This window comes from Stigmatopora nigra, chromosome 22 (genome assembly GCF_051989575.1).
Source record: "Stigmatopora nigra isolate UIUO_SnigA chromosome 22, RoL_Snig_1.1, whole genome shotgun sequence".
Taxonomy (NCBI): domain Eukaryota; kingdom Metazoa; phylum Chordata; class Actinopteri; order Syngnathiformes; family Syngnathidae; genus Stigmatopora; species Stigmatopora nigra.
In genome coordinates this window covers 1,065,657-1,079,202 of record NC_135529.1, presented here as the reverse complement: position 1 = coordinate 1,079,202, position 13,546 = coordinate 1,065,657, and the positions used below count along the sequence as shown (strand labels likewise).

General features: G+C 40.2%; 2 protein-coding genes across 3 annotated transcripts in view; one reads left to right on the top strand and one right to left on the bottom strand.

Moving 5' to 3' along the window:
• Positions 1-12,822, bottom strand: part of LOC144215416 (A-type voltage-gated potassium channel KCND2-like) — a 44,635-nt gene extending 31,813 nt beyond the window's left edge. For both annotated transcript variants that reach the window (XM_077744335.1, XM_077744336.1), the window contains exons 1-2: positions 12,797-12,822; positions 11,456-12,573 (exon numbers count right to left, since the gene is read on the bottom strand). In XM_077744335.1, the coding sequence (XP_077600461.1) occupies positions 11,456-12,567 (1,112 nt within the window). In that variant the 5' untranslated portion in view covers positions 12,568-12,573; positions 12,797-12,822. The remainder of the gene's footprint in view (positions 1-11,455; positions 12,574-12,796) is intronic.
• Positions 3,392-13,546, top strand: part of LOC144215417 (uncharacterized) — a 71,053-nt gene continuing 60,898 nt past the window's right edge. Inside the window, exon 1 of the mRNA XM_077744337.1 lies at positions 3,392-3,731. Coding sequence (XP_077600463.1) covers positions 3,707-3,731 — 25 coding nt within the window. The 5' untranslated portion in view covers positions 3,392-3,706. The remainder of the gene's footprint in view (positions 3,732-13,546) is intronic.

Genomic DNA, 13,546 nt, shown 5'->3' with positions numbered 1-13,546 from the left:
ACTGTCCTTGTAAATGCTATTCTCGGTGTGTAATGCGACTTCTGTTGAAGGTCATACAAACAATCTTGTTCTTATATACAACAATAAATCCCCCTTGAATGATGGATCAAGCAGGTCGAAGTTACACGCTTTACAAACTTTTGTTTGGTTTTGGCAGCAGAATGATGATGAATATTTGTTTTGCCACAGCCCTCGAGTCTTTTGGCTCTTCAAAGGTAAAAAAAAAAAAAATCCACCCTCAGCCATTGCATGGCACTGCAAGAAGTGGTTGTAATGATCATGAATTGAGGCACAATAAAAACTGCTGCAACTGCGTCAGCTACAGCTCACACATTGTATGATCATTAGTGCCACAATTACATAAAAGTAACAACTGCAAGGCCAGCGAGTAAGCATATGCTTAATGTCACAATTTATCATACTGACTATTTCCACAGAGGCATTTCTCACGCATAAATTTCAGGTGTTTTTTAAAAAAAAAAGAAAAATTCTATTTAGTCCCACTCGTTGCCTGCTAATTAGTTTATTGACCTTGTGTTGATGGCCTCTATGAAAATGTAATATTAATCTAAATCAGTTGGAAATTCTTTTTTCAAACTTGAAAAATGTTGTTAGCTAATTTAAATTAAAATCATGGTGCCGGATGGTTCCGCCCTCATTTTTTATGACCAATAAATAACAAAATGCACTTGAACAAATTCATTGGTGACTGAAAACAATTAGCTTCCATTTGTGAATTAGTAATGGCAGTGTGAGTTCTGAAACCACCAAAATAGTAGAAACTTAATTCTGGGTTTAGTTTAGGTTTTGTTTTGAGGTATTGGCTTAATCTGAAATATTTTCTACAAATGTGGAATCATGGAATTTTGTTTAAATTCACAGTATTGTAAATTAATTGTTGCACTCTTTTTTTTTATTTGGTCCTTCCATACACTGTTGCATGCCACCTTCCTAGCTAGTAATGTTCTTGTATAGTTTTAAATTTCTTTTTTTTTTCGGGGCACAGATTCCATCAGTTGTGAAGTCCACATTGAAATAATCACACACTCTACACCACTCAAGAATTTGCCAATGTTGCCCATTTTTTGTCACATATTTATCATGAGGCTGATATGATGACTGTACAGATCCAATAATGATTGCCACTGTTTGAAATCGACTTGCCGCGCTGTTGGGCGTTCCAGCAAAGTGATGAGGAGGCATTATGTGCGTCTGCATACTAATATCCGTGACCAGACCAGCCATTTTCATCTCTATGTAAATGCTGAGTTTGTAAATACGGAAAGCAGCTCAAGACGAGGGGGCGAAGATGTGATTTCACAGAGGGATTTATCATTTGCGCATTATTTGATCCACTGATCTGATGGCGTACGCTTTCAATCCTACACAGCACACCAATGGCCGATATAGAGGCAGTCACCAAAAAAGGCAATATGTCTTGCTTGTATCCATTCACTCAGGCTTGGTCAGATTTTCGCGGGCTGTAAGATTGGATGCGAACAAAACCCTCGGTTGAGTAAATGCTCTTTAACAACAATAAAATTGAGGTGATGTATTTTCTCACATCCAGTCTTATTTCAGTATTGGCGCCTTCATTTCTGGTAGCTTTAATCTCGTCCCAGAAAATTCCATTAATCTTCGACGTAGTCATAAAGAAGTAGATGAAAACGCTGAGCTATAGCAGAAAAAATCAACTTGGCCAATTCTATATTTTACATATTTACATTACATTTGCCCAAGTCTGAATTGACATCCCCATCCATTCTTTGTCTTTGACGGAGCCTGGAAGACGAGTTGTCAAAAAATATGTAATCAAATGGAAGGACAAGTATTCTGTCCTTATCACCTAGATTATCATTTTTCCACTTGACCATCTTCAATGATGCATGGCTGCTTTTAGAGACCGCACATACACGACAAATTCCATTCCCCACATCACACTGAGACACTCATTGTATTATTTAATATAAAACAAGTGTATATAACCTCATTGTTTCTTCCTTTTTATAGGACATTCATTGAAATATTGTACCAGATCAAACATAGCCTGCTTGTTTGAATTATATAATGTTTTGAGATCATACAATTTAAGCTCTCCAGTTCAACATACTTCATTTCTGTCAATATGGCATAAGATGGTAACAAAGTAAAACTTTCAGACTCAAGCTTTGAGGTGAGAACAAAAATACAAAATTTCCTATATTTTGTCTCTGCCTTGATGGTTGCAGTGTTTTTTTTGTTTTTTTGTTTTTACATGTATTCAATGCTTTTCCAATGAAAACATCTAGTTTATGTGATAGGATACAAAAAAACAAGGCGAAAATTTCCATTCATAAATAAGTCCGCTGGCATTAGCAGCGGATGTGCATATCCAAAATGACATGCCGTGTGTGGGTATTTCAATTGTTACAGTTAGGAGCACACTATCAAAAATTTGCGTCTTTGCTCGTCAAATTCACCGTCACTGCTAAAACGCGAGGCCTGACCGCAACACTATCATTGAAGATTGTTGCAATGTTTCACAGTAAGTGGGGCATTAGTTTTCAGTCATTATATAAAAAAAATATATATATATAGTTTAAATCCGTTGCACACTTTATTATCGGTGTAAAACCACTTATTCAAAGGACGGTTTAATTTACACTAGTTATGTAGTGATGGTTTTCACTCCACATTTATATAATGTACTTTCCAGTGAATTGCTAGATATTCAGATTCCCCAATAAGGTAAAAAGGCCTTTCTTTTTTAAAGAGTTTTCCACCATACTTGTAATCTGGCAATTGGAAAACTGATCTTCTAGCTCTCATCTTTTCCTCTGCCTCCTCAATCCCATCTTTACTATTTCTCAGAGATATGCAAAATGAATCTGCACCGAGCTAATTTCACCACTGGCCTCTCCTCATTATGTAAGATGTCAATTCAGGTCCAATATACCTGCTTGGTATTAGCATCATCTACCATACCTCATAAAGAACCTATAAAAAGGGCTCACCCTGTTGCTGGCTAATGGTGGCTTGAGTGGCTCACATTGGCCTTTGCTTGTATTACAGTTGTACATCACTTTGCCATGCGTGGCTTGGTGAATTTCATAATGTGCATAACACATAATACCGAGTCCATTATGTATTCATCTGAAGAAAAAAAAATCACATTCATTGCATTAAAATAAAACACATTAGATGTTTTTGGTGTCTTTAGTGCCATATTATTAAGAAACATTCATTCATTTTCTATACCACTGATTCCCACAAGTGTTGCTAGAGCCTATTCCTGCTGATTAAGAGCACCAGGCACGGGAACACCCTTAATTGCTGACCAGCCAATCGCAGGGCACAAGGAAGTGGACAAACATTCATGCTCACACTCATACCTAAGGGCCTAAGGGTCAAATTCTTGATCCCAGAACCACATGGCCACTGTGCAACCTAATTGAGGACTATTCCTAAAAAAAAGTTACAAAAGTAGTTGTTTTGGGGGGTTAGGAGGAATGATAGGTTGCATTTATTTTAAAGGGACATTGATTGAACTTAGCTGATTCATTCTGTTTCGGCATGTTGTTCATGTGACCTAGTAATCAGGGTTTGTTTAGTTGAGCATGAGTCAGTTTTCTTACCATGGTAAACCCCCCCCCCCCCCCCCCAACAGCCAAAATATGGATTCTTCATGTTGGATTAACTTTAAACCTAACGGAACTAAACTCAGAAGATGAATTCTTCCATCAGGAAAACAAGTAAGATTATTCCTTTTTCCATTTGTACTCTGTGGATACTACTATTCACTTGGCTGTATGATGTCTGCTGGAGTGTAAAATGTCTAATCTTGTCCAAGTTCCAGCCTGTTTGAGAGTGCCATCTTTCTCTCAAGATAAGAGACTGTGAATGTCTGGCTATTATTTGTTTTTGAGTCTATAGCGTCATGTGGCTGTGCACCTTTTAATGGTGCATGACACCAAACAAATTCCCACCAAAGGCACCCTGAAGTTTTAACTGGATTACATTTTTTTTTAAAGTACAACTTTACCACATTGCCTACCTGGAGCACTGCAATTTATTCATTTGTTATCTTTTATGTACAGATGTAATGTTCACTTGATGTCAGTACTACTGTGCTTCCTTTCAGTGTGGGGAATTGTGGTGTTTGCATATAAGGTCATGATTACATCGGGGTCGGGGTGTCAAACAAGCTTGCATGATAATGGTTTGGCTTGTGGTGCTTTATGGGCCCTACAGTGACCCTCGTGTCTGTTAACCTTGCCTTTGCCAATGCATAAATCTCACCTTGACAGGTTTATGGAGCTCACTCGGTGAGTCTTTCCACTCATATTTAGTGGGTGGAGCAGCAGTACAGACAGACCAGTGGGCCATAAATTGTGTTAAGTGACTTTGCAATGTTTATTGCATGTACAACTAGTCTAAAATTAGGTTGATTGTATCTATTAGGACTTGGAATCATACCTTAAATCCCAATTTGCTATCTATTCTGACAGTAGAAAATGGAAGTGAAAAGGTTTGCCAAGATTATTTCACACACTTTGCTGATTGATTTCACATAATTTTATAAGTATGATGTTTGTATTTGAAAAGAAAAGCAGTAAAAGTTTATATCTACAGCAAGGTGATCACTTTAAAAATGTTATATCAATAATGTATCACAATTACATTGGAAATTGTCTACCATCATCTTTTGAAAGTCATTCACCATCACCTGAGACTCTTTTCCATCTTAAAGAGTCATCAGGAGATAAAGGTACATGCACAAGAGTGCCTAAAGTACTCAGACCTTTAAAGTGTGTGTGTGTGTGTGTGTGTGTGTGTGTGTGTGTGTGTGTGTCTGTGTGTGTGTGTAGGGGTGCAGGGGGTCATCTGTCTCTATGTCCGCCCCTACGTGCTTCCAGGCCAGATCACAGCCAATTCCACCCAGTGCACCTCCCTGGTGGGTTGAGCTTGATTTCCGCTGTTTTCACAGCTGATCTCAGCAGTGCACTCCATTACACCTTAAATCACTTAAAAGATCTGAGGCACCAAAAACTCCCTCTGCAGCTAATTCACCTTGTGTGGATGATTCTGAGAAAAACAAGCAAATACTGCAACATCTGATGTTATTCTCATATGCAGGGCAACAAAATACATATCTCGTGCTCAAGTGCAATAAAAAATCACTTATGTAATTTTGCCACATATCAATTATTTCCCCTTCAATACTACATCTTCTTAAAGGAACCTTGATACTAAAACTTACCATGGCCCAGAATATATATTTAAGTAAAGAGCTGAGAAAAAAGCTGACTTGGTGTTAAACAATTTTTGTTATTTTACGATTTGACATTTTAAAGCAACTCTTATCCTAGCCTGATTGTTGTGGTACTAGATCCTATCATAGCTGTCAAAGGGAAAAAGATCACATCCTGAGCTGCTTACTAGTCAGTCTCAGAGCGAGTACAGAGACAGACAATCAGTAGGCATTTATATTCACACAATCACTGAATCAGAACTGAACCCACACTATCAGCACCAAAGACATGCCAATATACAACTCACTACACCATTAGTAATTTCTGTTGTAAGTGTAATTTGTATACTATTTAATTATATATTCACTGTGACTGTTGAATATTTTGATACAATAAGGTGATTGATTTAAATACAATATTTGTGTACAGTGTTTCCACATTTGCACAAAAATATTAAAAATTTGTTTTATACAACTACTTACAAATCTTACTTACTCTTCATACAAAATATTCAGGTTATAAAAAATGGAAACATTTTAAGTCTAAATGCGATAGAAATTCCAAGTTACCAAATGCATGAATGGTATAAACATTCTAATATCCTCTTATACCATTCTGTTTTTTATTTTATCCTATTAGCTATTATCGGGGTTGCGACCACCAGCAGATTATAAGCGGGACCGTCTAACCAAAAGCCCCCTTTCCTGGAACTTTTTCATCTTTTCCTGGGGAGCTTAGCAGTGTCGTTCCAGGCAGCAGTGACTTCATGACTCATGTGCTTTTGACACTGGTTTTTCATGGAGTAATTTCGACTTGTTTCTTGAGTTTTTCTCTGTGGGTCTAATGCAGCTTTAATATTTGCTTTTCATTAAGGAACCAAGAAAGTTATGGTGCGAATGAAAAGTAGGGGCATGCTGTTATCAAAGTGTTCATGAGTCTTGCTCTCGCCCAGCTTGATTACGAATGCCTTGGGCATTTTAGGAAAATGATGAAAAGTCATCAAAGAAAATCGTTGTTGGATCAATATTTCATCAAACATATCATCATTTTAAATAGTGAGTTTATATAGGTTTACTCGGCTGCCAAACATTTTCCTCACCCAATGTCTTTGCATGTCCTGTACATTTTGATATCTTTAATACTAATAGTTTTTTTTCTCTTTTTGTTTCACACATTTCATACAAAAATAATAACAATCAATGGACTTTTGTTTTTGGTTGGCTTACAGACTGATCTATTGATTCTATGGTGGCTTGTATGCAGATAATGAAGATCACCAATTCTTGACATTGTGCATTAGTCAAAAGTATTGGCACGGAGATTGATACATACTCTGATTGAAACAGTGATTTTGGGTTTAGACAACAATACTAATCAGATCTTAGGCAATGAAGGATGTGGTGAAATGATATGGTCAAATACATCAGTACGCATAGCGTTTAAGCATCAAACTGCTGCAAAAGTACCAACGTGTTAGACCCACCAACACAGCATTGCATTGGATCATAATTCCATTTACAAGGTGACCAGGATTCCAAAAAAGGAACGCATCTGTTCGCACATGGCCAGCACAAAGCGCAGTGGGATAACAAAGAACACGGGATGCATGGCTGCACATATAGCCCGTAAATAAGCCGGATAAGACGGTGTTGTCCGATTTTTGGTGCCTCCGAGCTTTCGATGTGAAGGCGTGACACACAGCTGCACAGCACTATTGATTCTCTGCTGGTCCTTTTCATTCAGGCTGCCTGCCAAGTGCCTCGGAACAGGAACCCCTGCTCTCACAACGTCTGTACGTCTGCTTAAGCACAATCAATGGGCCATCAGCAGGGGTGTGGGGGGTGTTTGTGTAGAAAGGATGCCACTGTCTTAACTTCCATGGGATGTGAGTAAGGGAAATTTAAAGTATATGTAGTGGAAAGGCATCATGATCTTAGCATCATTGACTATCAGGCGTATGGTAAAAGCTTTTCAAAAGGTTCCAAATTGTGGTTGCTGCTAATAATAACCTGCTTGGGCTTATTCACCAAACTTTGCAAAAAAAATGCTTTGTTTTGTTCTTATCAGACTCTTGTTCAGAGAGCGGATCAATTGGCCTGCATACTGAACTCTGAAAAATGACAATATAATGACTCAACCATGCCAAATGAACCCATTTGTATTCAAGGCTTAGTGGGGCACATCAGGTTGTAACCAATTAGGCCAAGTATAGAAGACGCAGGGAAGCCTCTAAAGAACAACGCAATAAGTTTATTTTACTCAACTTCCTTTTCCATGACGAAAGGTAATAGATGCATTTCATGTGATGTACTACGTTTGTTTCTAAGTTGGCAACAGAGGATTTTTTCACATGGGACAGTTCTGATGGATTGCAATACCTTGTTTTTACATGAAGGGATAGATAATGTTTTTGAGCAAGTGAAAACCAGAAAATATAGAAACAATTTAAGACAAAAAATATCAAAATGTTATTTTTATGATGTGTCATACTGGAAAAAATATTGATGGAGGGGGTGTGATTGGTTATGCAAATGATTGTCTTCTCTGTGTGCTCTACAGTTGACTGGCAGCCAGTCTAAAGTGTAATAATGTTTGTAATGTTTTTATTCAGTAAGTCTGTCATGGATTACGTCGAGGTGAAAACAGCTCCAATTCCAAGGGTCTTTTAAATGAATAATATGTATTGTGTGAAGTGCCTCTAAAGAAACACTAAGAGTTCACAAGGTGAACATAGTGATATCTACTTTGTGATCCATTGACAAGTACTCTCTTTGACATCAGCCATCTTTTATCTGTCTAGTGAGTGGCGGTGCCGAGCTAAGCCGGTGCAGCGGCATTGAGGCCTATAAGTGGCTGTGGATTGTGCATCTCAGTAATTATGCTCCAGATGGCAGCTCTTTTCAGGGAGTGGGCATATTGACCTATAGTTAATGCAAGAATCCTTGTATATGCCTTGGGAAAAAAATGAGACATTTGCATATATACAGTGAATTTTGGCAATATCGTGGATTTTTAAGCCTGAAGCTCCAAATATATTATTACACTGTTTCAATGTGGTAGCACATTGGAACACAATATTAAAGAGTACCCTATGCTCTCCTGAAAAAGATGTTGTAAAGAAAAAAAACTACAGATAGACTATTTTAATTGACAATGGCAATGGCTTATCAAGTGTTTAAGATTTAGGGTAGCGTACAACTACAGTTTATCAGACACTAATGTGTCTTTAAATATTTGAACAAGGCCTGGTGTGATGTAATGGAATTCAAAACCAGTGCAAACCACATTTTCTTTTTTTATTAGATGGCTTTCTTTCAACTTTAAACTCCCTGTAGAGAATTTTGAATATGGCTGTGTTTAGATCTAATTAAAATATGCAGGTCAGCACGGTGGCCAAGTATGTCAGCTTCATAGTTCTAAGGTTAGATGCTCAAATTTTAACTCCTACCAGAGAGGAGTATGTATTTCATAGAATACTACAAATTGATGACTGTACACTTATGTAGCCAGTGAGTTGGTTTTATCAGACTTGCATCAGTTGAACTAATAGTAATTTAATGTCTAATAGCTCAAGATGTACCTGATGTAATCTAAAATTATCATCAACGTACACTGTGGCAACTTTGCAATCTTTGTCCTCCTTCTGCCACTAAAATTGTGTGTCATCAAGCCTACGGGAAGCAGTATGCAGTTGTCTGAAAAGATATTTTTAAACACAAATCATTTTTTTTTTTTAAAACAATGATCTGATTATTATTCCCTTGCTCTATAACCAGCAATCACGCTCTAGGCAGCCAAGCTCTGTGTTCTGGTTTATTGTTTCCATGAGGTACAAAAAAACAAAAAAGAAAAACAAAAAATATGGGGAGGAGGGAGCAGATGGTAGTTTTCAGCACCTCGGAAAGCATGCCACACCCAAGAGGCTGAGCAGTGCTGAATGATAGCAATGGCGTACGAGTTTGTCATGATGTGAATAACAGTAATATTAAGTAGTACATGGAAGCTGCTCAAGACAACTGAGCTGAGTGCCACGCATCCATAAATTAATTCTGAAATTAGTAGCATGTAATCGTCTTAAACCTGCTTGATTAATTTAAGCCACTCCACATACTGAAGCTAGCATTGTACCTGATTCTTAGTCAGACATTTATTGCGTCTACTACGTGTAAAAGAGAAATGTTTTAATGAGCCCTGGAAGGGACATTCAAGAACACATCCATGTGAGATTTGTAACAGTACTGTGAAATGTATTGCTTAGCATGAGGCTCCACTGAGTACAGTGAAAGTGATACCTAGTCTTTAAATGCGGATTTATATGACTAAATTCACCAGTGCTAACCCATAATTGACTGATTGCAGAAACCTGTGGCAACACAATAAAGGTTGTAATCTGATTGGACAAAAAACTAATCCAACATCCAGATATAGTAAGTACAGCCTTGAAACATACTGTAAAATAACGTGAATAAACAATCTCATGGGACAGGTAATTTAGGTAGTAATGCTGCTTCCATGATGTACGACTGTCTCATAATAAAAGCAAAAGTGAGTGTCAGATGTAATACTATATCATTTAATAGCAAGTCTGTCAACACTAATAGTGTAAATATTTCATAAGTGGTTATATTATAGTTGAGTGCAGACGTATATTTTTGGCAGTGTAGTCATGCTGCAACAATCAATATGATTGTTTGGCTTTCTTTTTTATGCTCACGCAAAACAGAAATAGTACTATTAGTATTCATAGATCAAAAACTACAGTAAATGTAATATATTTAAACACGGTGTATGTATGCACACATATTTATGGTAGAATGGATTCCAGTTACAATGTGCTTAGTAAATAACCTCAATTTGTAATGTCATGACTAAAGTAAGAGTAAAAATGTAAAACATTGAAAAAATATCTTAACATGTACACAGAAGTAGTACAATAACAATACATATACAGCAGGGAATAGTATGTTTTTTCATTCTTATTGTTCAGTCTCTGCAATTTATAAGTAAAAACCAGTGCCATCCATTTGCATAATTCGCTTTTCCAAATTCAATTGTGCCCAAGCATTATTGTGGTGGTGATTGATGATAGTGAACCAAAAGACAGATTGTGAACCATGTGCCTTGGCTCAATGGATTTTTACTACTTGTTGAGTAGGAAACTATTCAAGTTCGCCCAATATGACAAAAAATATTGAATTTACTAATTGCCATTTCTGGATTTATCTATACCAGTGAAAGGCATTGATGTGACATTAAAACTCTTCCACTAGATACGGAAATTAGGCTGTGTTCACGTTTGCCTTAGTTCAGAGGTTGAGAGAAACACATTTTAATTTTTTTCTTCCAATGCATTTCCATTTCTCAGTGTTCTGATCATTAACCTATCTTATTTTGCACAAGATTTAAAAAGCCAAGTAGTATAACAAATTGAGTGTCACCTAATGGACTAGTGTTTTTCTCCATCCCTTATGTGTGCTTGGTTTGGAAAGAGGTTAAAAAATGCTGTTCTCTATCAAATACAAATCAAACTGATTCACTAAAAATGTTTAGAATGGCTTACCAAAGTTTTTTCTCTACATGTATCAATTAAATAAAGCCATTCTGCAGAGGCCAGTTCCCTCATGCCAAAACAGGGCCAAAAGTGTTGAAATCTCCCAAAAACATTTGCAAAAAAAAAAAAAAATTAGACTGAAAAAAAGGTGTAACAAAGCTTTTGAAAGCTTTTTCAATACTATGGACTTATATTTATCTCCATAGAGTGAATTGTGTCACAGTACCAAATAGGCCAATGTACCTGCTCTGACTATTCATTCATTTTCCAAATCGTTTATCCTCACAAGGGTCGTGTGGGGTGCTGGAGCCTATCCCAGCTGACTACGGGCACCCAGCCGGGGACACCCTCAATTGGTCGCCAGCCATTCGCAGGGCCAAAGGAGACGGACAATCATTTATGATCATATTAATTTAGAATGTGCAACCAGTTTTTGTGATGTGTAAGGAAACCAGAGTACCCGGAGAAAACCCATGCAAGCCCAGGGAGAACATGCAAACTCCACAGAGCGAGGACTGACCTAGGATCGAACCCTTACCCCAGAACTGTGAGGCCGACGCGCTAACCACTCTTAATGCAACTCATTGGAGCAAAGATCTAAAATGCCAAATCCAAGCAACAAAATAGGGCCAATACCACCATTCCAATCAAATTTCCAACCCGGGCAACCTACCCAAGCGTCGTCATGGTGACGATGGTGTACCAAAAGGCGGCGGGGATGCTGGTGAACTTGCTGGCAGTGGAACCCTTCTCCGCGTAGAACATGACGGTGGCGAAGATAATAATGGCCATAGTGAGCGAGAAGAGCAGGAAGCCCAACTCGGAGGCGCAGCTCTTCAGCGTGTAGCCCAGGATGCGCAGGCCCGCCGAGTGCCGGGAGAACTTGAAAATCCGGAAGACCCGGAAGACGCGCAGCGTGACAAATGCGCCGCTCACCTGGTCGTTGTCGGTCATGACCAGGCCGATGTAGTATGGCATGATGGCCACCACATCGATGACGCTCATCACACTCTTCATGAACTTGTAGCGACTGGGGGCGGCGATGAGGCGCAGCAGGTACTCGACTGTGAAGATCATGACGCAAGCAGTGTCCAAACAGAAAAAGGCCAGCGCGTAACGATCCCCGCACGACACCTCCTTAATGCGGTTGGGCAGCGTCCCGCAGGGCACCGTCTCCACCACGTTGGCCATGACGGAAATGGCGATGAAAAAGCCGGTGACATAGTAGAATACCAACGCCAGGGTGCTGGTGTGAGGGTTCTCAAATGCGCGCCACAGGTACTCCCGGGGCGTCAGGTTGACCGGGGTCACGTCGTTGCTGCTGTCCATCTCCTCATCGTCCTGCAGTCGCTCGGCGTTCTCACGCCGGCGGTCCTTGTACTCCTCGTAGCAGCAATCTCCGATGATCTCTGGGATGATCCCGAAAAAAGCCAGCTCCTCGTCGTAGGCTGAGATGCACTCCTGGCGTGGGTAGTGGAGTTTACCCGTGCGGTAGAAATTGAGGATGTGGCGGAAGATGTCCGGGTCGCGGTCAAAAAAGTACTCGTTGCTCTCCTCGTGGAAGAAGAAGTCCTTCTCGTTGCTGCCCAGTAGAGTATCCGGGTAGCGCTCCAGCGTGGTCCGCCACGTCTGGAAGCGCGTGCCGCTCACGTTGAGGATGATCAGTCCGTCTTGGGTTTTGCGCTTGTCCTGCGGCGGCACCGGCATAGGGGTGCTAGCCACGGGCATCCACCCGATGGCCGCCGCGCGGGCAAAGGGCAGCCACGCCGCCACACCTGCTGCCATGCTGACCTGCCAAGTGCAAGCGGGGGGCGACACGCGTGAAGGTTGTTATCGCAGTGCGGGGAAATCGGGGGTACACAAAGAATGTGAGGAGAGGAGACGCGTTCCAATCCTGCGCATTGACAGTCACTTTGCGGCAAACTGATGCTTCCCCTCGCTCTCACTTGGAAGTAAAAACAAAACCCCCAAAAACAAACAAACAAACAAAAAATAATAATAATTCAGCCCTCACCTTCCTGATGGTGGGCTGCTCCTTAAACTGCCTCTCTGGGGAGTTTAATCAAATCCTCGCAGGAGACTACTTGCCGTATCGCCTCCCATCTATCTTCACTGCAGGCACACACGCGCGCACTGAAATACGCGCACACGCTGGAATAAAACGCCACAATAACGACGCATCAACAAGTTAAACAAAGCAGCCGGCAGCCTCCCAGCAGCGGAAAGTGACTATTTGCCTTAGTGCACTATTTTTCTTCTTTTTTTCCTCTCCCTCCCCTTCTTTTCTTTTCTCTCCAACCATCCGCAAGGCGAGGGGCTTTTCCCCCCACTCTACCGTTGCAGCTACTCCTCAATAAAGTCCTGTTCCTTCGCTTCTTACTGCAAGACCACCCTCCCCCTTCCCTCCTCTTCTCTTTCTCACCAAAAAAGCCTCAAGAGGAGAGGGGAGAGAGAGAGAGACTGATGGAGAGACGGAGGGTGGGGGGCGTGTTTGAGAGAGAGGAGTGGTCCAATCTGCACCCAGAAATTCCTGTGTCGCTTCACAGCCAAGGGAACTCATCATTGTGTTGTCATTGCATGGGCGGCATCTCCAAAAACCCTCCCTAGGGCATGGCGCAATAATATCAACCCTCACAGCATTCCATCAACTCCAATTTTCCAGGGTACTAAAGGGATATCAATTGTTTTTTTTCCCTACTTCCCCCCCAAGTGCAGTAGCATAGGTATAGATTCAACCAAGTGGTGTGTACGCAGCAACCAGCGA